The sequence below is a fragment of the Nematostella vectensis genome, chromosome 11 (genome assembly GCF_932526225.1).
Source record: "Nematostella vectensis chromosome 11, jaNemVect1.1, whole genome shotgun sequence".
Taxonomy (NCBI): Eukaryota; Metazoa; Cnidaria; class Anthozoa; order Actiniaria; family Edwardsiidae; genus Nematostella; species Nematostella vectensis.
The window spans coordinates 11,855,173-11,881,144 of NC_064044.1; the positions used below are offsets into that span (position 1 = coordinate 11,855,173).

Genomic DNA, 25,972 nt, shown 5'->3' on the forward strand with positions numbered 1-25,972 from the left:
CAAATTGATCGATTGTTCTTTAGGGTCACGTGACTGCTCTGTTGAATTCCGACAGTGCAAGTTTCAAGTACCCAAAATACAACCCAAATAAACAACGGTTTTGGAGTGAAGGACACGTTATTTTTTACTGCATGGTGTTAATACTGCCTGGATGTCCGACACACCATGAAAGCTCTACGGGTTTCAAGACATTATGTACGGGAAAGCGAGTGCAGATTTTAACGGAGCCAACGACTTCGTCGGCGATGGTGGCTTTAGCTTGAAGGAGTCTCGCTATGAAAACGAATCAAAAATCCAACTGAACAGGCTTGACACAGGGGAAGAAAAGACCAATGAAAAACACTATGAACAACCAGGATCTGCGAATGGACATAGCGGTCGATTAGACTTACTTGGTAGACCAGTACCTGGGTCAAAAAATCGCCCCCATTCGGAGAAATATCGCCGGATTCAACTTTACTGCTACAACTTTTTAGAAAGACCTCGCGGGCTAGCGATCGTGTACCATGTTGCACTGTAAGTAAAAGTCTCTATGGTTATTCGTTTATAGCTTAGTGAGTGAAACATCTCTAACAGATAAATATTTTATCATTGAGAGATTCAAACATTGAAAGATTGATCTGTCTTTGCTCGTTGGTGTCCGAAGTAAAAAAATGTTTGGAAACCAATTATGATTATTCTGTGGGATAAACGTGAATGTTTTTAGCTTTAAATGAGTTATTATTGCTTCGTTCTTGGACCAAAACATAGTATTTCCCTTAGTGTTGTCTAGCTTCACGTTGTCTCAACGGATTCTAGTCTAAACTTAGACTATCTCTTCAGCAAAGTGTTATGAACTTAAAATACCCATCAACATTGACGCGAGATATTTTGTATGTACATAAACTTAGTAGCGTTTCGATCGTTAAACGTCTGTCTGTGCTATTTTGTATCTCTGGCTGATATGATTAAGTCTTGGACTGAACAGATCTTTTACATTATTCCTGTGCAAATTCGTAAGCTTTCACCCGCGGATAAAGGGCTTAAAAACATTTGTCGATGCAGTAATTTGGGTTTGGAGTTTTGATCAGGGAGATTATACATTGTGTTATTGTCAGAAGACGGCTGAACTCTATACGTATTTTTTATTACGAAAATTAGGACTGGAAGTAATTTAAATCATGTTTTGGTTATGTTTTATCGTGCCCAACGCATCAAATTAAATCGTCGAATACCGCCTTTACATTCAAGTTACAAAAGGAACGAATTCTGGCAGACAATCCGTCAACCGTGACCGTTGTTATTTTAAATTTTATGTTCTCTTATACTTAAACATATGCGAGGCTACTTTACAATTAGATAACGGCAGCGCTGTAGAAATTGTTTAACAGCTGTTCGGTATTTTTTTTTTGCTAGGGAAATCAGCTCGGTGAATTTTATTCTTTAAAACGTGATGACTAGGTAGATTGCTTGAAACAGGCGAGATGGCGGGATCTTTGAGTGCCTTGCAAATGTCACGAACACAATAAGCTCCATCTACTTACGCTTTATCAATTGTTTTTATGTATGTGAACGAGTGAGGAGGATTCCCTTTCGTAGAGAGAAACCACTAAAGTGCGCTTGAAAACAGTTGGTAGGCTTCCAAGCAGCTTTGTACTTTGGAGTGTCTTTTAAAGTGTGGTTTTGAACGTAACCAAATGAGACCGACAGGATATTACATCGGGTCACAGTGCCAAGAACGATCCGTTTTACAACTCCGACCCAACAGGAAGATGAAAATCATTACTCTTAGTGTGTGAAAAAAACCCCCACAGTATTATATATTACTGAGTTCTTGATCAATAACAATTTAGTTGAGTGCCGATAATAAAGGGATGGAGCATTGATATCTCCTCTTGATCCAGTGAGAGATATAGCTTTATCCCCTTGTGGTATAAAAGCTTCACTAGTGTTTTATCTTTCACTCAAAAATTTGTTTTTATTTGAGGGATAACTATACATAAAGCTCATGATTTTGCTGAAATCTTTGAAATGTCTTCAAGATTAAAATAACTAAGCATATATTTTGTCATTATTTTAGTAAAACTTATGTAGGACATTTGTGCAAAACTGATCTATAACTAGACAGATAGAAAAAAAAATTCAATTGAAGAACATAACATGTTAATTCACAACAACTAAAATATTTAGTGGTTCCACTGTGAAAGATCTATAGCTCATGCAACTTTTATTTTTCCCAGACAAATACTTAGATTCAAAGATAGCATTATAAAGTGTCATCCACACTTTTTGTCTTATGCCCCACACACTTTGCCGCTAATAGCTCCAAAGTGGTTGAAGCGGTTGCAAAGATAGTAATTTTTAACCATCTATTCAACTTCTAGAAAGGAATTATTATAGTGATTGCTGTTTCTGCTGATATTACTAGGTGCTACACTTTAAGAATGCGAAATCTATTTATTAGTTGTTGTTACAATCATTGTCAATTAATTAAAAAATAAACTTTTATTACTTGTATATTATTCTAATTTTTGTTTTAGTTATCATTGTTATTGTTACATTATTTTTCATCAAAATATATATAAAAAAAACTAAATTAGGTAAACCCTGATAACTTGAGCCTGGATTCCTTGCTAACTCCAACTGTTTTTCAAGTTCCCTAAAGACAAGCTCCCAGCCATTCTACTTTGATTGCTCTGTCTGCTTATCCTCAGCCTCTTCTGGAGGATTGAGTTAACAGGGCTCCACTCTGTCTGGTGTTTTTGACTCAGCTTTTCACTCAGTGAGTACATTCTTGTGCGAGCATAATCCAATAGCCATTAAAAAAAGTGATGCTAATGTCTGCCCTGTTTCATTTTTTATATCGAATAAATGGCAAGCTTTTTTACAAAGTAAAAATTTTCTTAAGAATCTAGGTTTTATAGACTACTCTCCCCTAATCATTACTCTATCTACTGTATAACGTTGAAAAGTTTTTTCAGTGGTTTTTGTTTTGGAAAAGGGGGTGGGATGTCTGACATATTTTTGTATTTTGCGACATGCAGAATGGTGTGTTGTCCTAGAGAAGCCCCATAATTTTAGTATGAGGTGTATGTTTTTTTTTATCATAGGCAATGTGCCTTTGTATTATATGTTTATTGCACATGTTAAGATTTTGCCCCCAAGACTAAATATCCAGTGTATATGCTTCTTTTTGACAGCTTTTTCAATAAAATAATAATGTGAAATTTAACAATTAAGCATTATAAAAGGCGCAGTGACATGTTAGTTAACAAAGTTCAGTAATAGTTCAATTTTCTATAATAACTCACAGCACAGAAGATATATTGAATTTTTATTGGTTAAAAGTGTTAGATCCATGATTAATGCTTTACATGCCTGCATTCAAATTTTACATCTTTTTCTATGTATTCTGTTGGTATTTCCAAAAATAAGATAAAATAATCAAATGATTATTTCTTCTTAATCCAACTAAGGTTTATTAATTTAACAAGCTATAAACCTCCCACATGTTTGATATGACAAAAACAAAATTAAGAATGTGTGATTGCTAGGCAGATTGACTAATGATTACAAAACTGTCAATTAGGCAAGCATCAAACCCAATTTACCAAGAGCTTTTGCCATTTCTGGAATTTCTTTCTTGACATCATTATGTCATCAATATTCAATACCTGGAGCTATTTAGATACCTTATAACGCTGACCTTTTTTTATCTATTTTTACTCTGTTTGCTCTATTAATCAGATTCTGCCATTTGTTTTTTTTTATCTGCATACTAACTGTAGTATTATGTCTTGCAAATGACATCACAACAAAAATGATGACATGAATTGATAAGTACACTGACAACTGGCTTTTCTCAGACTGGTGGTATTTCCTTAGGATTTGCTACCAGGGGGGGGGTGAATAGGGGTATGTAAATCCGCCGATCCGCAACATTTTTGGGGCAAATCCGTGGACCCGCAGATATTTTTAGATCTGCATGGTTTGACAGATAAACTATAGCATCGATTGAAATTCATTTAAAATCCGAAATTTGACCATCAAAGCAGTCAAAATCCGAAATCCGTGCCCAAATTGTCAACAGATCCGTGACCCGCCGTATTTCCAAAATCCGTCAATCCGCTGAAATAGTCATCAAAATTCGTAATCCGTGAGCATTTCGGGGCTGAATCCGCCAATCCGCGAACCTATTCGCACACACCCCCCCCTACAAGCTTAGCTTGTTTGCTTTTAAATAAAAGTACATGGGAAAAAGCATTCAAGAACCCTTCCGCCCTCCTAATATGAATTATGTATCCCTCTTGAATTACCCCCCCTCCACCTTTCCCCAGGATGTGAAAATATGGTATTTTTTTTAGCCTTTTTAGGTCTACTATCCTCCAGGGTTCTGACATTTTGACATGTTTTGTACATTGGAAATCTTATGAAATTGCCCTGCTATTGGATCTTAAAATAAAAAAAGTTCTAATTTATGTTTTAAAATTCATTTAAATCCCTTAAAGTGATTTTTTCTCTCTATTGTCTACAAGCATATATGGCTTTCTAACGGAAAATTTAAATAGCAAGGTGTTGTCACAACTACATGTATAAATATATCTACTTTTTGTTTCTACATGATTTAAGAGGGGCATTTATTCCTTACCAGGGGGCAGATCCAGGAGCTACAAAAAGGGGGGGGGGCTGAAGCAAGGGTTTTAAGCAATGGGGGGGGCTGGATTCATTGTTTTTCCATGGATTTCCTTATATTTCTTGTTGTTTTTAAACTAAATATCTGAAAATGGGTGTAGGGGGGGCCCTCAGCCCACCCCTAGACCTGCTAAGGACCCCCCTGGCCACGACCGAGATGCAACCTATTAGGCTGATTTAGACCCAAGCAAGAAGACGGCATGTTCTATTGCGCGATACAGATTTTTGCTGGCGTCCCGTCCTGAAGAGGACATAAGAAAGTATGAAATGCTGTCCTGAACGGGACGCGACGGCGGCAAGCAAAGCATGCGCGCGCAATCAAACATGCACAAGCTGGCGTCCTCTTGCCGGTGACATCGACCTTAACCACCCTATTATGTTATAGGTGATCAAAAGGTGACCAGTTGTTTACTTACAGGCCCATATCCAGGGTTTTTCTTGGGGGGGGGGGGTTCGAAATCCGAAAAAGTAGGCCTAATATTTAAAGGGGAGGGGGGAGGGAGTTCTCTGATAAAAAACTGACCATGCCTTTTTACAGTATCTCCACCGGACGTTTATTGTCGGATTTGGCTACATATCAGAGTGATCTAGCTGATGCTTCATGGTTTTGTCTATAAATAAAAGCATGTCTATTGAGAACCGAAAGTGGACCTTTGGCCGTTGTGGAGCCTGACTTATATAAATGTATATTATTTTTTTGCCACAGATGCATCCTAGTGATTGTAAGTTTGATCCTGACGGCCCTGAGTACTGTAAATATCTATGAAGCATTGCTAGACACTCCAATATTTATTGTGGTAAGTAGCTGCTCTCAAAAATACTGATTTTATGACTGGCTGCAACAGTGCTGAATAACGTATGCGCATGCGCGTGTTCTGGCAAAAACAAACAAAATCTCAGTGTTGAATCGTTCGAGTAAAGGTAGAAAGGCTGACTTCGGTCGCTGTTTTGACCAAGTACAGCATTAAAACCATACTGTACAAAAGATGACAGATTTGTTTGATAATGAGGGAGTCATAAAGAACATTTTAGCCTTAGGTTTGATCTAGTTTTCTTAGCATTCGCCAAAATGCGACAGTTCGCCAGCAAAACACCGCCATTTCAAAACAAAAAGGCTGGTTCAACCGCCCGGTACTAGAACTAGTCTTGCGTTTTTCAGCACTGTCACTGGCTGCAGTTTGTGCATCAATAGGATCTTGCTATTCCTACTTATGTGTCTGTAGTTTAGTATACAGGTCCGTACCCAGCATTTTTCTTGGAGTGGTGTGAAATCTAAAAAAATGAGGGTTTTTTTTGTTCTGATAAGTCCTATTTTCTCTTCAAAGGAAATTGTACTCGTAACTGTATTCATAGTAGAATATGGCTTGCGTTTATGGTCGGCTGGGTGCCGAAGTACATATGTGGGGCTCAGAGGCAGGCTCAACTTTGCCAAGAAAACATATGCGATATTAGGTGAGGGACTTTTATTGTGTTGAGCAAAGTGTGGCCCTATTTATGAATGGCACATTTATCATGCAAAAGCTACATAGAGTACTGGGGCTAGGGGCTTATTTCTCCCTCCCTTGCCCTCCCTTCTGTGGGTGATAAGAGTTGTGACGTTGAGGAAGCTATCTTCCTGAAATAGATTTTTTTAAATACTTAAAACCTTGCTTTTTTAAAAAGCAAGCTTTAAATTGGGTAGAATTTTATAGCTTTTATGGTAGGTTTTGGAGAGCAAGAAAGAAAAAAACATGGATCTCACTATGCTATGTGCATGTGTATTTCTGCTAGGTAGCCACTCTCTTAATGGGTATTAGTTTAAAGCGGCAGCGTCATGGTACTGCATATGTCTGGAGTCAGTGTATTATTGTAAGCTTTTAATCATCTACAAACAGTTGAACTTTAAGCTGTCAATGCCTTTGTTAAAATAATATGCAATACTTTATTCAAAACTATGTTTACTGACAGTTTGTTTCCTTCAAATTTAATTCTCCTACATGTACTAAAGGCTCAAAAGTCAATATTAGAATTTTACTGAATTTCATTGTTTGTGGGCTGGAGAGCTATTGCAAAGCTCTTACCATGACACTGCCCCTTTAAGCTTTGATTCATTTTCCATAGATGTGTTGGTGATTTTCTCTTCTATTGCGGGTTTAGCACTCTCAACGAATGGATCATCAATAACTGTTAGGTAAGTACGATGGTGACACATGATAAGCATGCTAAGCCTTTCTTTCAATGTGGTAGACAAGGACAATGCAGCTAACCTTTTCCTATGGGGGTAGGGGAGAGATGATGCTTCAGTACACCTTTTCCTATGAGGGTAGGGGAGAGATGGTGCTTCTGTACACCTTTTCCTATGAGGGTAGGGGAGAGATGGTGCTTCAGTACACCTTTTCCTATGGGGGTAGGGGAGAGATGGTGCTTCAGTACACCTTTTCCTATGGGGGTAGGGGAGAGATGATGCTTCAGTACACCTTTTCCTATGGGGGTAGGGGAGAGATGGTGCTTCTGTACACCTTTTCCTATGAGGGTAGGGGAGAGATGGTGCTTCAGTACACCTTTTCCTATGGGGGTAGGGGAGAGATGATGCTTCAGTACACCTTTTCCTATGGGGGTAGGGGAGAGATGATGCTTCAGTACACCTTTTCCTATGAGGGTAGGGGAGAAATGATGCTCAGTACACCTTTTCCTATGGGGGTAGGGAAGAGATGGTGCTTCAGTACAACTTTTTCTGTGAGGGTAGGAGAGAGATGGTGCTTCAGTACACCTTTTCCTATGGGGGTAGGAGAGAGATGATGCTTCAGTACAACTTTTCCTATAGGGGTAGGGGAGAGATGATGCTTCAGTACACCTTTTCCTATGGGGGTAGGGAAGAGATGGTGCTTCAGTACACCTTTCCCTATGGGGGTAGGGGAGAGATGATGCTTCAGTACACCTTTTCCTATGGGGGTAGGGAAGAGATGGTGCTTCAGTACACCTTTCCCTATGGGGGTAGGGGAGAGATGGTGCTTCAGTACACCTTTTCCTATGGGGGTAGGGGAGAGATGATGCTTCAGTACACCTTTTCCTATGGGGGTAGGGGGAGATGGTGCTTCTGTACACCTTTTCCTATGAGGGTAGGGGAGAAATGATGCTCAGTACACCTTTTCCTATGAGGGTAGGGGAGAAATGATGCTCAGTACACCTTTTCCTATGAGGGTAGGGGAGAAATGATGCTCAGTACACCTTTTCCTATGGGGGTAGGGAAGAGATGGTGCTTCAGTACACCTTTTTCTGTGAGGGTAGGAGAGAGATGATGCTTCAGTACAACTTTTCCTATAGGGGTAGGAGAGAAATGATGCTTCAGTACACCTTTTCCTATGGGGGTAGGGGAGAGATGGTGCTTCAGTACACCTTTTCCTATAGGGGTAGGAGAGAAATGATGCTTCAGTACACCTTTTCCTATAGGGGTAGGAGAGAAATGATGCTTCAGTACAACTTTTCCTATGGGGGTAGGAGAGAAATGATGCTTCAGTACACCTTTTCCTATGGGGGTAGGAGAGAAATGATGCTTCAGTACACCTTTTCCTATGGGGGTAGGGAAGAGATGGTGCTTCAGTACACCTTTTCCTATGGGGGTAGGGGGAGATGGTGCTTCAGTACACCTTTTCCTATGGGGGTAGGTGAGAAATGATGCTTCAGTACACCTTTTCCTATGGGGGTAGGGGGAGATGATGCTTCAGTACAACTTTTCCTATGAGGGTAGGGAAGAGATGGTGCTTCAGTACACCTTTTTCTGTGAGGGTAGGGGAGAGATGGTGCTTCAGTACACCTTTTCCTATGGGGGTAGGGGAGAGATGATGCTTCAGTACACCTTTTCCTATGGGGGTAGGGGGAGATGGTGCTTCTGTACACCTTTTCCTATGAGGGTAGGGGAGAAATGATGCTCAGTACACCTTTTCCTATGAGGGTAGGGGAGAAATGATGCTCAGTACACCTTTTCCTATGAGGGTAGGGGAGAAATGATGCTCAGTACACCTTTTCCTATGGGGGTAGGGAAGAGATGGTGCTTCAGTACACCTTTTTCTGTGAGGGTAGGAGAGAGATGATGCTTCAGTACAACTTTTCCTATAGGGGTAGGAGAGAAATGATGCTTCAGTACACCTTTTCCTATGGGGGTAGGGGAGAGATGGTGCTTCAGTACACCTTTTCCTATAGGGGTAGGAGAGAAATGATGCTTCAGTACACCTTTTCCTATAGGGGTAGGAGAGAAATGATGCTTCAGTACAACTTTTCCTATGGGGGTAGGAGAGAAATGATGCTTCAGTACACCTTTTCCTATGGGGGTAGGAGAGAAATGATGCTTCAGTACACCTTTTCCTATGGGGGTAGGGAAGAGATGGTGCTTCAGTACACCTTTTCCTATGGGGGTAGGGGGAGATGGTGCTTCAGTACACCTTTTCCTATGGGGGTAGGTGAGAAATGATGCTTCAGTACACCTTTTCCTATGGGGGTAGGGGGAGATGATGCTTCAGTACAACTTTTCCTATGAGGGTAGGGAAGAGATGGTGCTTCAGTACACCTTTTTCTGTGAGGGTAGGGGAGAGATGGTGCTTCAGTACACCTTTTCCTATGAGGGTAGGGGAGAAATGATGCTCAGTACACCTTTTCCTATGGGGGTAGGGAAGAGATGATGCTTCAGTACACCTTTTCCTATGGGGGTAGGTGAGAGATGGTGCTTCTGTACACCTTTTCCTATGAGGGTAGGGGAGAAATGATGCTCAGTACACCTTTTCCTATGGGGGTAGGGAAGAGATGGTGCTTCAGTACACCTTTTCCTATGAGGGTAGGAGAGAAATGATGCTCAGTACACCTTTTCCTATGGGGGTAGGGAAGAGATGGTGCTTCAGTACACCTTTTCCTGTGAGGGTAGGGGAGAGATGGTGCTTCTGTACACCTTTTCCTATGAGGGTAGGGGAGAAATGATGCTCAGTACACCTTTTCCTATGGGGGTAGGGGAGAAATGATGCTCAGTACACCTTTTCCTATGAGGGTAGGGGAGAAATGATGCTCAGTACACCTTTTCCTATGGGGGTAGGGGAGAAATGATGCTCAGTACACCTTTTCCTATGGGGGTAGGGGAGAGATGGTGCTTCAGTACACCTTTTTCTGTGAGGGTAGGGGAGAAATGATGCTCAGTACACCTTTTCCTATGGGGGTAGGGGAGAGATGGTGCTTCAGTACACCTTTTCCTATAGGGGTAGGAGAGAAATGATGCTTCAGTACACCTTTTCCTATAGGGGTAGGAGAGAAATGATGCTTCAGTACAACTTTTCCTATGGGGGTAGGAGAGAAATGATGCTTCAGTACACCTTTTCCTATGGGGGTAGGAGAGAAATGATGCTTCAGTACACCTTTTCCTATGGGGGTAGGGAAGAGATGGTGCTTCAGTACACCTTTTCCTATGGGGGTAGGGGGAGATGGTGCTTCAGTACACCTTTTCCTATGGGGATAGGTGAGAAATGATGCTTCAGTACACCTTTTCCTATGGGGGTAGGGGGAGATGATGCTTCAGTACAACTTTTCCTATGAGGGTAGGGAAGAGATGGTGCTTCAGTACACCTTTTTCTGTGAGGGTAGGGGAGAGATGGTGCTTCAGTACACCTTTTCCTATGAGGGTAGGGGAGAAATGATGCTCAGTACACCTTTTCCTATGAGGGTAGGAGAGAAATGATGCTCAGTACACCTTTTCCTATGGGGGTAGGGAAGAGATGGTGCTTCAGTACACCTTTTCCTATGAGGGTAGGAGAGAAATGATGCTCAGTACACCTTTTCCTATGAGGGTAGGGGAGAAATGATGCTCAGTACACCTTTTCCTATGGGGGTAGGGAAGAGATGGTGCTTCAGTACACCTTTTCCTATGAGGGTAGGAGAGAAATGATGCTCAGTACACCTTTTCCTATGAGGGTAGGGGAGAAATGATGCTCAGTACACCTTTTCCTATGGGGGTAGGGAAGAGATGGTGCTTCAGTACACCTTTTCCTATGAGGGTAGGAGAGAAATGATGCTCAGTACACCTTTTCCTATGGGGGTAGGGAAGAGATGGTGCTTCAGTACACCTTTTTCTGTGAGGGTAGGAGAGAGATGGTGCTTCAGTACACCTTTTCCTATGGGGGTAGGGGAGAAATGATGCTCAGTACACCTTTTCCTGTGAGGGTAGGGGAGAGATGGTGCTTCTGTACACCTTTTCCTATGAGGGTAGGGGAGAAATGATGCTCAGTACACCTTTTCCTATGGGGGTAGGTGAGAGATGGTGCTTCTGTACACCTTTTCCTATGAGGGTAGGGGAGAAATGATGCTCAGTACACCTTTTCCTATGGGGGTAGGGAAGAGATGGTGCTTCAGTACACCTTTTCCTATGGGGGTAGGGGAGAAATGATGCTCAGTACACCTTTTCCTATGGGGGTAGGGAAGAGATGGTGCTTCAGTACACCTTTTTCTGTGAGGGTAGGAGAGAGATGGTGCTTCAGTACACCTTTTCCTATGGGGGTAGGGGAGAAATGATGCTCAGTACACCTTTTCCTGTGAGGGTAGGGGAGAGATGGTGCTTCTGTACACCTTTTCCTATGAGGGTAGGGGAGAAATGATGCTCAGTACACCTTTTCCTATGAGGGTAGGGGAGAAATGATGCTCAGTACACCTTTTCCTATGGGGGTAGGGGAGAAATGATGCTCAGTACACCTTTTCCTATGGGGGTAGGGGAGAGATGGTGCTTCAGTACACCTTTTTCTGTGAGGGTAGGGGAGAAATGATGCTCAGTACACCTTTTCCTATGGGGGTAGGGAAGAGATGGTGCTTCAGTACACCTTTTTCTGTGAGGGTAGGAGAGAGATGATGCTTCAGTACAACTTTTCCTATAGGGGTAGGAGAGAAATGATGCTTCAGTACACCTTTTCCTATGGGGGTAGGGGAGAGATGGTGCTTCAGTACACCTTTTCCTATAGGGGTAGGAGAGAAATGATGCTTCAGTACACCTTTTCCTATAGGGGTAGGAGAGAAATGATGCTTCAGTACAACTTTTCCTATGGGGGTAGGAGAGAAATGATGCTTCAGTACACCTTTTCCTATGGGGGTAGGAGAGAAATGATGCTTCAGTACACCTTTTCCTATGGGGGTAGGGGAGAGATGATGCTTCAGTACACCTTTTCCTATGGGGGTAGGGGAGAAATGATGCTCAGTACACCTTTTCCTATGGGGGTAGGAGAGAAATGATGCTTCAGTACACCTTTTCCTATGAGGGTAGGAGAGAGATGGTGCTTCAGTACACCTTTTCCTATGGGGGTAGGGGGAGATGGTGCTTCAGTACACCTTTTCCTGTGAGGGTAGGAAAGAGATGATGCTTCAGTACAACTTTTCCTATGGGGGTAGGGGAGAGATGATGCTTCAGTACACCTTTTCCTATGGGGGTAGGGGGAGATGGTGCTTCAGTACACCTTTTCCTATGAGGGTAAGGAAGAGATAATGCTTCAGTACAAATTTTCCTATGTTGATTCAAGTTGGTGCCCTTCAGAAATATGCATCTCTCATTTGGATTGCTGCATTTTTTTTCTGCAGATTAGTTCGGTTTTTACCTCTTCTTCGAGTATTGCGATTCGATCGACAAGGAAGCACCTGGAAGCTTCTTGCATCAGTTATTTATATTCACAGAAAGGTGAATTTTAGTTTTGAATTGACATTAAAAAAAGAGCTTCATAAACCAGGACCGAGAATCAGAAAGTGAAGTGAACCTTAGCAATGGCAACATTTCACCAATAAGAATCAATGCAATTAAAAGTTTATTGCATGGGAGAGGAGGAGGCTTTTTTGGGGGGTCATATATCTTTTCACCGTCGTCATACCCCAGGGCCGTAGCAGGGGGGGGGGACACTGGTGGCACGTGCGCCCCCCTCCCAATATTTCATGGCCCTGTCCCGATTTGGGATGGAGATTGCCTTCCCCTTTCCACGTCTTTGAATTATCTATACTGCACACATTTGTTACTGCAACACAGCAGTGGTAGAACCCGATTAGCTAATGTGAGTGTCCCTATTAGGTGTGAAGTGTTATAATCCGGAGAAAGGGATTCAGCATCAAGGAATCTTGATGCTGAAAAGTGCATTACAGCAAAACAAAAACTAGATCAAAATAAGCTAACTTTTGAATTTATGTACAATATAGATGTCTCGACAAACTATTTAATGAGATCACTAAATAACGATCTAAAAGTTTTAAACATTTTAACGAACTCAATCGGGAAAATCACTATAGCTTCTAAAAAACATCCAATGAAAATGGATGCTTGGTCACACTATCTCTCAGTATTCACCCTCTTCTCCTTCTGACCCCTGCCCTACTTTTCCCTACCTAGAAACACTAGTGATCTCGTCTAAAGTTTCTTTCCTTTGTTGCTTGTGCGCAGGAGTTGTTGACCACTCTATACCTGGGTTTTATCAGCCTTATCTTTGCGTCCTTCGTCCTGTACATGGTGGAAAAGGATGAAAACGTCAAATTCGACAGCTGGCCTAACTCATTCTGGTGGGGAATTGTGAGTATCACTAGTAGACTTCAGTGATATGTGTTAGGGCTGTTGGTAAAAAAGGGGGTATTCATAGACACCAAGGGTTAAATGTTAGGCAATAAGAGAAGGTAGTGAGGTAGGGCAGCGAACACCTTAAGATAACATCGGACAAGGGGACAATAGACGCACTGTTAGTAGACAAAACTATCAAGCATTAGCTAATTAGATGGTATGGTATGTCATAAATGTATAAGTACTTTTTTGTAACCAAACGAACTTTTTTGTAACCAAACGAACTTTTTTGTAACCAAACGAACGTTTTTGTAACCAAACGAACTTTTTTGTAACCAAACGAACTTTTTTGTAACAAAACGAACTTTTTTGTAACCAAACGAACGTTTTTGTAACCAAATCTGATAATAAACTTCCTATGAAGATAAGTGCATAAGAACCCATACCCCCACCCCCCGGAAAGATCGGCTCCACTTCTTTGGATAACGCTGGGTACGGGTCTGTAGGTTTAGCATATTTCGTAGAGCTCTTTAAAGGCAGCCTTATATACGTGTATTCCAGCACAAGATTTATAGTTTGAACAAAATCTTTACTCATGTCGGGGGCTGGTAGGTAGGGGAAGTGCAATGAACGAAAATGGTTAGGGAATGAATGGTAAGCTGAGGTGATGGACACGTTACATAAATCCTTGGCGGACGCTCTTGTTGCCAAGCTATTTAACGTATTCCCATTTCTCATATGTCGTTTGTTACTTAAAAGCCCCAACCCCCTCCCCCCACAAGAAATCCCTTTATTGCCTTTTGACACGTGGTTGTCATCTGCAGGTTACGCTGACCACGATTGGATATGGCGACAAGACACCTATCACGTGGTACGGTCGGCTGTGCGCCTCGATATTCGCGGTCTGCGGCATCTCGTTTTTCGCGCTCCCTGCCGTAAGTGTAAAGTGTTAGTTTATTGCCGCATTTGAATAAGAATAACTGAATAGCTGCAATGTGGACGACGGCGGCTAAAAACAATGGAAAATGGTAAAAGATAGACATAAAACGCTGGCTTATAAATGGCAGTTGTGAAAAGTTTCACGGAAGGGTCGTTCGAACCTGCAAACACCCCTAAAAGTTGGCTTTTGTGAAATATAAAACTTCCTGGCTGATTCGTTAGTTCTGAACAAGTGCCTTTTTGTTGTTGTTATTTTGCCGCCAAAAACCGGAGCGCGCGCGATTTGCCACCAAAATGTCACGTGACTGTTTGCAGCAAATCTATTGGGCGCCAAGCATGTAAGCATTTATAGTCAATTTCTCCTTGACGTCGCTCTCGTCATTGCTTGTGGGAGACGGTCTTAAGGTTTAAGTTGTATTTATGTTTGTCTCTCGCAGGGTATTCTTGGATCGGGATTCGCACTTAAAGTGACGCAACAGCAAAGACAGAAACATTTTCACAGGCGCAGAAGGCCAGCGGCTATACTCTTACAGGTAAGCGTGCGCGTTTCTTGTTTTCTTACTTTCATTGACTGTCGATTTAGCAGTCGATAACGCCAGACCTCTGTAACTCTTTTGCCAACTGGATCCAAAATAACTTATCTCCTTTTGTTTTAAATACCCCATTTACTATAATCCCAAAAGACAGCCCTGCGGCTAGGACGAGAAAAACGTCGCTAACAAAGACACTTTGATCTTTCGTCTAGTCTTACTGGCGGATGTATTGCGCTGATATCAACTCCAAGTCCGTGGCCACTTGGTTACCTCATATTTATTACCATAAACCCACGGTGAACTCAATACCGTCCGGCGCCGACAAACCCTTCTCTTCTATAGGCGTAGAAAGGTAAGAAGCCGCCCTCACTCCATATCCGTCCATCTGTCCGTCTGTCCGTCCATCTGTCTGTCCGTCTGTCTGTCTGTCCGTCTGTCTGTGTGTTTTATTGTTAACTTGGGTTTTCTAAGGGTCGCCTAATGTCTCGATTGCGTCGACATGACGGAAAAACCTGGAAATGCGCAATTCGAGATAGAGAAAGAAGGCACAATCTCTTACAATGATTCTTAGGAATGATTTTCAAAACACAAATAACGCGAGACCGAAATGCACATACCGAGACTTCGGCTTTTTTAGATATATATTTATTTTTACCATCACTGCACTATGTATGGGCTAAGGGAGAAAAAGCTCCAATTTTATTAACACTTTTCAAAGCCACCAAGTACTTAAAGAAATGTTCCGCCTAATAAGAAGTCAAATGTGCATATTTGAAGCGTCATGTTATGCTTTTTCTACATGTCGATTGTGTAACTTTCTTTTGTCTGTCCGTCATTTCTTCCGTCCATTGGTCTGTCCAACTGTCAGGCGATCTGTCTGTCAGTTGATCGGTCTGTCGGTCGGTTCGTCTGTCTGTCCGCACGTCCGATTGTTTTTTGTATCGTTCTGTTCTTAGTCCGGTGGTGCAACCGCGTAAAGGCCGCAAGCTATCCGCCGTCTGGAAAAACAGAAACGAAGGCAAAACAAGTCGGAGCCAATCCGCGGAGATCGCTCGAGTCGGCAAGCCTGATTCCTTGGAAAACTTCCGCAAGGGAAGTCTGGCAAGCACGCTTGACACTGGATTTTTTGGTTAGTAAAACAAGCTAAGCGTGTTTATAGCTTTGATCGCTCTTAGGGTAGTGTGTAGCTTAGCGACAAGGCAAGGTTTCCAGAAGCAAGACACAAGCGCCCCCAAGCGTCCATGTCTTTGTCTGTGAATTTTTTATGATTATTTTTTTCTCGGTTCCCGTACCAAGACAGATGATCAAAGAAAGTGCTTGTTTGCAAAACACAGAGAGCGACTTGGGGCTAGGTTGCCCGCTAGACTTACACCTATTTCGCAAAAGGTTGTCAGTGCAAACGGCAAATGGTAATTGGCTAATGGGTACTAATTATTCGTAAAATTAGAGGTGTTAAATAAAGTCCAGCAATGTCAGAGCCAAGCATTGGTAACCTTTAATGGATAATTGTTTTGATTTATCCATATTCCTCGAGACGCATGGTTACTTTCGGTCGTAGAACTGCCATTTGCCAATCGTTATTTGCACTGACAACCTTTATTATTGAAATAGGTGTATATCTTTCTAATGGAAATCCTGCAATTAATGAGGACCAAGACATAAAGTCACAGTCACGTGTATAGTAATGAACCAATAAGAGGCCAAGATTACGATCACATGTTCATTGTACATAAACCCTCTAACCATAATATGCGCATGCGCGTGATCAAAGTATGCGATGTTAACAGTTTGGTTTGTGCACTTTTATCACAACTTATCTTAATATTTAAAACAGCTAACTAAGAGAAACAAAAAGTCATTCATGCCTTTAAAAAAAATGCTATTGAAAATGCTAAGATACGGTCAAAACTATATTGAAAGTCATTAACTGATTGAAAGTCATTAACGGTTCTTAAAGTCTGTACAACTTATAAGCATGAGGTCACATACTGTGTAATGGGCGCTATTTTTTTATTATTTCGTAACTGAGACTTATAACATTTTAATCTAAAAACGATACGCAGATCCGGCGCATAGTATTAGAGCTGATGGAACTGGATTTACATTTTCCCTTCAAGGCCATCATAGACCTATTTAAATCGAGGTTGCACCCACGAGAACAATCGTATCGTAACTCGCAGTGGTTCGTGGGTAACGAATCCTGAATCCTGCTCTCTAAACGCCGTGGAACGTTTAGAGGTACATAAACAAGAATGCTAAACATTATAACGCCGTGTTTTTATTGATGCTCGTTTATTATTTTCCCCCATGAATCACTGCAAGTTACGACAAAGATTTCTCCTGTGAAGATTAGTGCATAAACACCCCCCCCCCTTATTTGAAATAGGTGTATTACCGTAAAAGCTCCCCCCTCTCCCTCCCTTTACCTCTATTATCCCCCCTCCCCCCTCTTCCCTTCCAAAAAAAAACGTTAACATAAAAAGATTTATCGAGTATCAGGGATTCTATTGCTTCTTTTACATGCGAAGAGACTAATTATTTTGCCAGTATAAAAACAAGCGCTACACAGAGTTTTATAGCGTCAAAGAATGCCAAGCAACCTGCATGGACTACCGGTGCACGCATTCCAATAAGTTCGTTTAAATCCTCGCATCTTTCTGGGTTGCTTCGTTCTCGCATGCCCCGCATGTCTCAAAACACCTTAAAAATGGCGCCCGTTACCAGGCCTGCGACCGGATGTGACGTAAACGTGTCTAAAGTTTGATAACTTATAAAAGTTCCAGGTGAAAACCTCCACTGTACTTTACTGTACACCAGAAAGTCCTTGGTCTCCAGTGGGCTTTTCACGTCTGGTAAGTCCGGGTTCGTCTGACACGCAATACCGATCCTAGGGCCCGTGCAAACAGTGCCAGTGAAACACGCAGACTCAACGATGCCGTGCTGATAGCATTAGGGCGACAGGAAGAAAATTGAATATTCTAAGAACCAAACGGTCTTTTTCTGCCGTCGCCGACGTAGTTGCTTAGAATAGGGGACTTGCGCTATGGGCTGCAAAATCGCGCGTTCAGGCTTTTAGAGGCAAAATAAATAAGAACAGAAAAAAAAAACTCATTTAGACTTACAAATAAAGCCAGAAAGTTTTTTTTCTATAAGGGTTTATTTTTATTTAAACATTTAATTTTTTCTTCAATCTTTGGCGAAACGGGAGCAGTCAATTCTGTGTTTAGTTTATTTGAATTTGACACCCAAAAGATCCCTTAGCGCAAGTGTCACGGTTAAATCTTGTCATTTGCTTGCAGTCGTGGCGAGTCGGTGATCCACAGCTATTAAAAGAAATGAGTTCTAAAATAATGATTGCTTAACTATTAAATGTTAAACATCATAAAATATTTAAATGCATGCCTCAATCCTCTAACCGAAAATACATACTCTTGGAATCAGCCCAGTTCCTGGTCTACCATTCGGGTATCCTGTGGTTGTGAGTGGCTGGGTCTAGGTTGACGTCACAGCGACCACAGGAATGCCAAAACCACCAAAGAAACAATTGAAACGCCTGGCCTTCGGCTTCCCGAGGGGTCATTCTCCTCTAACACTTAACATAATCATGAAGTGTTAAAATAAGAATTAATTGGAACTTAAGAAACCCATTTCTATAAAAAAAAACATAAAGGGAATTTAAAATGCAAACGATACGGACAATATCAGGCCTGGTTTAAGTGAAATCAACTATGGCCCTTTTTAAATCGCTGTATGCGTCGCCTTTTGTGTTTTAGATGAAGCAAATATTTCTACGTCTGAAGATGGCGAGCCTGCAATCTCGTAAGTGCGAAGAAGAAGATCAGTTGTGGTAGTACGCGATGTGGTGGTTGAGGTGGTGGTGATAATAGTAATAATTGTAGTGGTGGTTATGTTGGTGGTGATAATAGTAATAATTGTAGTGGTGGTTATGTTGGTGGTGATAATAGTAATAATTGTAGTGGTGGTTATGTTGGTGGTGATAATAGTAATAATTGTAGTGGTGGTTATGTTGGTGGTGATAATAGTAATAATTGTAGTGGTGGCTATGTTGGTGGTGATAATAGTAATAATTGTAGTGGTGGTTATGTTGGTGGTGATAATAGTAATAATTGTAGTGGTGGTTATGTTGGTGGTGATAATAGTAATAATTGTAGTGGTGGTTATGTTGGTGGTGATAATAGTAATAATTGTAGTGGTGGTTATGTTGGCGGTGATAATAGTAATAATTGTAGTGGTGGTTATGTTGGTGGTGATAATAGTAATAATTGTAGTGGTGGTTATGTTGGTGGTGATAATGGTAATAATTGTAGTGGTGGTTATGTTGGTGGTGATAATAGTAATAATTGTAGTGGTGGTTATGTTGGTGGTGATAATAGTAATAATTGTAGTGGTGGTTGTTGTGATGATGATGTTAATAATAGTAGTGGTGGTTGTTGTGATGATGATGTTAATAATAATAATAGTAGTGGTGGTTGTTGTGATGATGATGTTAAAAATAGTAGTGGTGGTTGTTGTGATGATGATGTTAATAATAGTAGTGGTGGTTGTTGTGATGATGATGTTAATAATAGTAGTGGTGGTTGTTGTGATGATGATGTTAATAATAGTAGTGGTGGTTGTTGTGATGATGATGTTAATAATAGTAGTGGTGGTTGTTGTGATGATGATGTTAATAATAGTAGTGGTGGTTGTTGTGATGATGATGTTAATAATTGTAGTGGTGGTTGTTGTGATGATGATGTTAATAATAGTAGTGGGAGTTGTGATGATGATGTTAATAATAGTAGTGGTTGTTGTTGTGATGATGATGTTAAAAATAGTAGTGGTGGTTGTTGTGATGATGACGTTAATAATAGTAGTGGTGGTTGTTGTGATGATGATGTTAATAATAGTAGTGGTGGTTGTTGTGATGATGATGTTAATAATAGTAGTGGTGGTTGTTGTGATGATGATGTTAATAATAATAATAGTAGTGGTGGTTGTTTTGATGATGATGTTAATAATAGTAGTGGGAGTTGTGATGATGATGTTAATATAGGTCGTGGTGATGGTGACGGTAATAATGGTAGTGATGATCGTAGTAATAATAGTGGTCGTGGTGATGGTGACGGTAATAATGGTAGTGATGATCGTAGTAATAATAGTGGTGGTGGTGATGGTGACGGTAATAATAGTAGTGGTGATAGTTGTAATAATAGTGGTCGTGGTGATGGTGGTTATGACAGTGAAGATGACTAATAATCTTGATGTTGATGATGATAACAATTATTCACATTTGGTGATAACGCTATAACTCTTTTTACAGGCTCAGCAATGCCCAGAAGCATGCAATTCGTTTAATTCGACTTTTAAAGCTGAAAGTAGCGGTTCGAAAATTCAAGGTAAAATAAATACATGCTTCTGGAGGGCCTGGTTCGAGCCCAGGTCATGGCCAACTTTTTCCACAGGTGTAAAAACATGAGTCAGGTGTAAAAGCGTGAGTCAGTACTTCATGTTAGACACCATAGTCAGTACTTCATGTAGAGTTAGTTTCAGGGAGATGTTAGTGCCAGTTCATGGGTTCTTACAAGAAGTATTAGCTTCCATATGACTGCAGATTTATTTGACCCATGACTCGCGCTCCGTACGTTTCCACAGGAAGCCCGCCGGCCTTACGATGTGAAGGACGTCATTGAGCAGTACTCGACCGGTCACGTGGAAATGCTGGCGCGGATGCGAAGCCTACAGCAGAGGTGGGTATGAGAGTTTTACCGCCATTGTTATCATTCCATGCCAGTATCATAACAGTATCATCACCGTGTGATGATGTCATCGCCTAATGACGTCATCAAAATTAAGGTTTTCATAAACAATTATGCCATGCCTAGATTCATTCCATTTTACAAATGTTTGGCGGATTTATAGCGTCTGGAAGCGTTCCTAGCAACGCCCTCAAAGATATGTCCCAATACCCTTAACAAAATTTTATATAAGTTCTAATTTGTTGCTTCTTCATCATTAGCATTAGCAGCAACATCACGTTATTATCATCACCAAATCGTTATAAAGTAGGCATTATCGTCGACAACATCATGAAATTATTACCATGTGTCTTCTGATTATGCCATTTTCCTTCTCATCACATTATTTTCATCAATCAATGATTACTATTTTTATTTCCAGTCTTCTATGTAACTGCTATTATTATCCTGTAAAATTCTTTTAAATACCCTTTAGACTCCTAAAAAACTCCTATTGATTCCATTTTTTTTATTAATCTCCACTTAATTCATAGTAACCTATTGAACTTCCATTTATTTTCTATCAAAAATCTACTTTTTCACGTTTTTTTCAGAGTTGAGAAGCTTCCAGGGACGAGAGAGGGTGAGTATTGCCGAAACGTGGTCAGAGTCATCATGCTTTAAAAACGTCACCGTTTTTAATCATTTTGGGAGGGTGGGAAATCCGAAAAAGTGGACCGAAGTTTTTTTTTTTTTTTTTTTTTTTTTTTGGGGGGGGGGGGGGGGGGATGGGGGGAGGGCGTGGGTTTTCTGATTAAAATCTGACCACCCCCAGAAAGAACAAAAAGTATTTTTTTATGCCATTGAAGTATCTCCATGGGACGTTTATTGTCGGATTTGGCTACAAAAAAGTTAGAATAATGACATACCAGATTGATCTAGAATGTCTTTTTTTTTCTCTAATTCGCTTATGCGTTAAAGTTTTGTCTACAAATAGCACGTCTATTGCGAACCAGGAGTCGACTTTCCGCCGTTGTGGGGGTGCAAACGCATTTTCCCCCACCCCACCCCCACCCTTCCCTAGCTATGGGCCTGTAACACTAGTATCATTGTCACTTTTATTAATATCTTTGTTATCTTTAGGCGACGATGATTTATCCAAATCCGACGTTATTAATCGACTGGTGAAAGTAGAACAGCAGGTACGAGACACGCGTCACGCGTCACGCACACCTTGTATGTCATTGGTATTTCATTCAGAATTTGAAGACAAATCTTGTAACGAAATCTCGAAATTACAATCTTAAAAAGCTCATTTACCAAGTTAAGGTAATTCCCTTTAAATAGTTCTACAACCCAGAATTTTTTAAAACTTAGCATAAACAATATTGAAGTTAAGGGCTTTCAAAAAATGTAATAAAAAAACGGGGGGTACCGGCCTCGTTTTCACAACAAGGGGCGCGTTTTTACTGATCGCGCAAGGAAAAAATCCCAACTTTTAGTTTTCAAAAAGAGTGCCTATAGGCTTGAGAAAATTAAGTTCTGTTTGTCGAGCTGCCAAAATCCGATCTCCTAAACAATAACCCGTAGTAGCTAAAGTTCAAAACAAATCACATTTCGATCGCACTAAAAGACATTGTTTTCGCCACTATTCATACGGTAAAAAGCGCCATTTTGAGAGAAATAACAAAACTTCTACAACCCAACTTTTTTTTTCTTTTTTCAGTATTTCATTTTTCCGTATATATTTAAATATTTGAGAATATTCAAGCGATTTTAAGTAAAAAACGCGCGCCTTTTGCTGTATTTTCTTGTACAACTGTGGCGCGCTCGCGCACTTAATACCGGAAAATTCGAAAAAACAACGCGCGCCACTATGCGCAGAAGGGGTGCGCAGTGCAATTCAAGGGAATTACCTTAAACCAAAATACTAGATAGATATGTATCTATCTAGTATTGCAATAGCTTCCTTAAAACGGGCCCCGGAATCTGATGCTTTCTCATACTTGGTATGATGATAAAATGGCGGCTGATATAGACTCTCACGCGCTACCGTGGACACTTGACAGTTTTGTGAAGTAGGCCAATAAGGATGCGAGAAACATGCTATCTGATACGACGCACGTTACCGCGGCCACTTGACAGTTTTGTGTAGTAGGCCAATAAGGATGCGAGAAACATGCTATTTGATACGACGCACGTTACCGCGGCCACTTGACAGTTTTGTGTAGTAAGCCAATAAGGATGCGAGAAATGTGCAGATTGACATGGAACTTCTCAGGCCGACCAGCCTTGATAGTATCAGCGTACTTCAAAGCACCACGGAATCCACCTTCTTAAGAACCTCGCGTCAATCATCACTGTGGTTCTTGCATGTTCACTGGCTCACTTTGTCTTGCTGGCCCCGGTAGAGCGCGCCACAGGGAGCCCATTCAGTCGCGTACACAGGGTGCGCCCAATCCCCCCCCCCCTCCTGGCGGCCAAAAAGTGGGTCATTTCTTATTAAGGAATCTCAATACTCTGTTTTTTTTTCATATGATACCTATGACTGCGCACCTGCCTTCCTCATTCTGTTTTATGTCAGGTAACTGTGCTGGATCACAAAGTTGACGTCATGCTGGGTCTACTTACCAAAATGGCGGCTCTTGAGGGGATAACCCAAGACTCGCACTTCAGCTACCCTCGCTCCCCTGGCCCCTCCCCTGGGGGAGGTTCTGCCTTCGGGGTACACCCGAAGGTCAAACGGACATTTTCCGACCCACAATCGGAAACCCGAACTGTTAATCCGATTTCAACAAACGAGCTTCCGATGGTAATCGTCGGCGCCGATCCCTTATCGGACCTGCCCGAACGTTGCCGAAGTGATACATTCCCAGCACCGTCTGCCTCTAAGAACTCAGAATTCCCTGAATACTCGCAGTCGTTTCCCATACTGTGTTTACAGAAGGATTCGGAGTCATCTGGGGTGGTAAATCCTCTTTGTTCCTCGTCTCAAAGCAGCGATGACTCCCCCGGAGAGATGGACCATTTGATCGCTCCAGGGTCACCCCCTAAGTCGGTGTTTTCTCGGTCCCGTCCGGGGATACATGAAAGACAGTTATCCGACGTCACTGAAGGAGACGAGAGTATTACGTCAGAGTCCCGGGAAAATGAGCTTCACCAGTCTCTTTCGGCCGAGCTGCACCTAGACGCGATAGGCGAGGACGAAAAAAGCGACAGCGAACCGAACAGTCCCACGGAGACGACCAGGTTAGGCGACTCCGAGACTCGGGGATCATTCGGAAGGCCTTCGGAGCGTTTTTCTGGAGACTTCGGAGAAACTTCGCAGAGACTTCCGGAAGATGTCACTGATCATATTCCGCTTGTATGGGAAAAACAGGACACTGATGTTCGGCGAAGGAGACGGTTTCCAAGCACAAAAACATCCAGTGAAAGCTCCTGTGGGACTTTAGTGGCAGATGGCTCGAAGGACCAATCTCTGGATTTAGTGCCTGGTCCATTGGAGACCCCACCACAGGTGGGAGACAACATTCATGGGACATCATACCCTGAGGTGCCTGGTGCATCCCAGGATAAGGGTCTTATCGAAGAGGACCCAGTATCGACCCTTGACGATTCTGTGACTTCCGCCGGAGACAGTAAAGCAAAACGAAGGCAGCTACAAAGAACCTCTCCTATAGAAGTTTAAAAAGTTTTGTCTAGATGCTAGTTTAGGGGAAATATCAGGAAATATTCCATGAAGACTCTTAATTTCACTTGGAAAATTATCTCTTAAGTGAAGAAAAAATGTCTAAATTCCTTAAAATACAAGATTACCTAGAAGCCCTTAAGAATTATAAGAAATTTTGAAATTGCCATACTTTGTAGATTTAGAAGTTATTTTTACACGTTTAGAAGAGTCTTGATTATATTATCTAACATGTTATTTATTTTGTATTCTTCCTGGTTATCAGGAGGTTATACTTTCGAAAGACTCATTTAGAGGTTAAAAATTTTTAACAAGATTCTTATTCTACGAGGCCAGATTTTTTTAAATCGATTATGATAATAATAGTTATTTCATATTTAACAACCGACTATGGTATTAGTGCTTTTTAAAAGTATGAACGTTCAGCATTTTCTTGACACACAATCTGGGATTGGTTGAGTTAAGAAATGACTGACAGAAAAACAACTTATAATGTATGCATCCGGAGAACTCTCAAGATATTTCAAACCGCAGTTTCCCATGGGTCGAAGTGATAGCAATAAGTCGAAGAGTTGATAATTAGTGCCTATTTTTATACTGCTCAAAAGTGGTTTTAGCTTAAACGTTTTCTAGTGTAATCTCATAAATGTTGCATTGCATTTTTTGCCGAAGAAAAAAAGGATGATGGTAATAACATGATATTAGGATAGTTATAATAGCACACTTTATTTAATATTATCTTTGTGACAAACATGTATCTTAACTTAAATAATATACTATAAATACGTAGATATATGAATATTTTAAACGTTATATTAGTCATTTAGTTTCCTTTTGTTAATACATGCGCTCATACACGGCTAAATACATAATATAATACATCATCGTAATGGAGGCTGTTTCCACGCAAAGTTATTTTCGCGCCAAATTTGCATCGCACGAATAATGCCTGGTGCTCACTAGTGACAACAACATGGCGCGCGCCCTCTGTTAGAAAATAAAGTCACGCGAGAGTTTTAATGTAAAACCGTGCGGCCGTCACGCCACAGAGCCGCTTTTAATGAAAATATGCCCCTTTGTGGCTTATTTGTAAACGGTGAATAAGTCGCTTTCTGTTGTTGTTATTTTGCTCAGTAAATTTTTCATATAAAAGATTTTTTCTCAAAACTCTACGATATTAAAGTACGATGACCAGTTCTGTATCACTTCATATTAAAATTGCTCTATCTTTTTTGCGGAGGGCCCAACGCTCATGATTTTTTCTAAGACGACTACAAAATTTACTTATGCATATAATATGCACAGAAAAGACTACACATTTTTAAATTTTATTGATTTATATGGTATTTTCTGTTTGCACATAGTGGGAGTAGTTCCGTAGCAGCGGGCAGCGTCTGGTACGAGTTTTTTTCATTTAAGAATCAATAAAAATATATTTACTGAATAACAGATCACATCCCTTTCTTTTTGCTTAAAATTAATGTATAAAAATGATTTTAACTTCGCAATGCAGCAGGTTAACAAACCAACAATCGTCAATGGGCTTTCGCTCGCGTGTCGCTAACAAATCCATATTGCAAGAAATAAAACGGTCTGATAGAATTTTTTCCAAAATAAATGCCACAACCCACACAAATACTGAAACGGCAAAATAGACAAAATGCAAAAATGTAGAGGATAAGTTGAGCCTAGAATTGGGTGATTTATTTTGATAATTTTCTGCACGAAAGCTCAACAAAAAGCCGTTTTTATTTACAAGAAAAAAAATGTGAAATGCTACGGCCGCCAATGCGTTGCTGTCCTTTTTTTAAAGCCGCATTGTCACCAGTTTACTTCCGGTCGATTACGTAAGAATCTCCGATGATTTTTAACG

At 41.1% G+C, this 25,972-nt stretch overlaps 1 protein-coding gene across 2 annotated transcripts; it reads left to right on the top strand.

The window, feature by feature from the left end:
• The first annotated feature begins 25 nt into the window (after positions 1-25).
• On the top strand, positions 26-24,993 carry LOC5514699 (potassium voltage-gated channel subfamily KQT member 1). Of its 2 annotated transcripts, XM_048734074.1 has the most exons (17): positions 26-516; positions 5,378-5,468; positions 5,997-6,123; positions 6,772-6,841; positions 12,247-12,343; positions 13,091-13,216; positions 14,026-14,136; positions 14,578-14,673; positions 14,886-15,025; positions 15,630-15,802; positions 17,451-17,525; positions 18,447-18,492; positions 19,997-20,072; positions 20,329-20,423; positions 21,026-21,054; positions 21,555-21,613; positions 22,996-24,993. In XM_048734074.1, exons 1-17 carry the CDS (start codon positions 194-196, stop codon positions 24,097-24,099), a joined length of 2,838 nt encoding a protein of 945 aa, XP_048590031.1. In that variant the 5' UTR covers positions 26-193; the 3' UTR covers positions 24,100-24,993. The 2 variants fall into 2 exon arrangements, with proteins under 2 accessions (XP_048590031.1, XP_001634862.3); XM_001634812.3 differs by lacking the exon at positions 17,451-17,525 and having other exon boundaries at positions 27-516.
• The last annotated feature ends 979 nt before the right edge of the window (positions 24,994-25,972 follow it).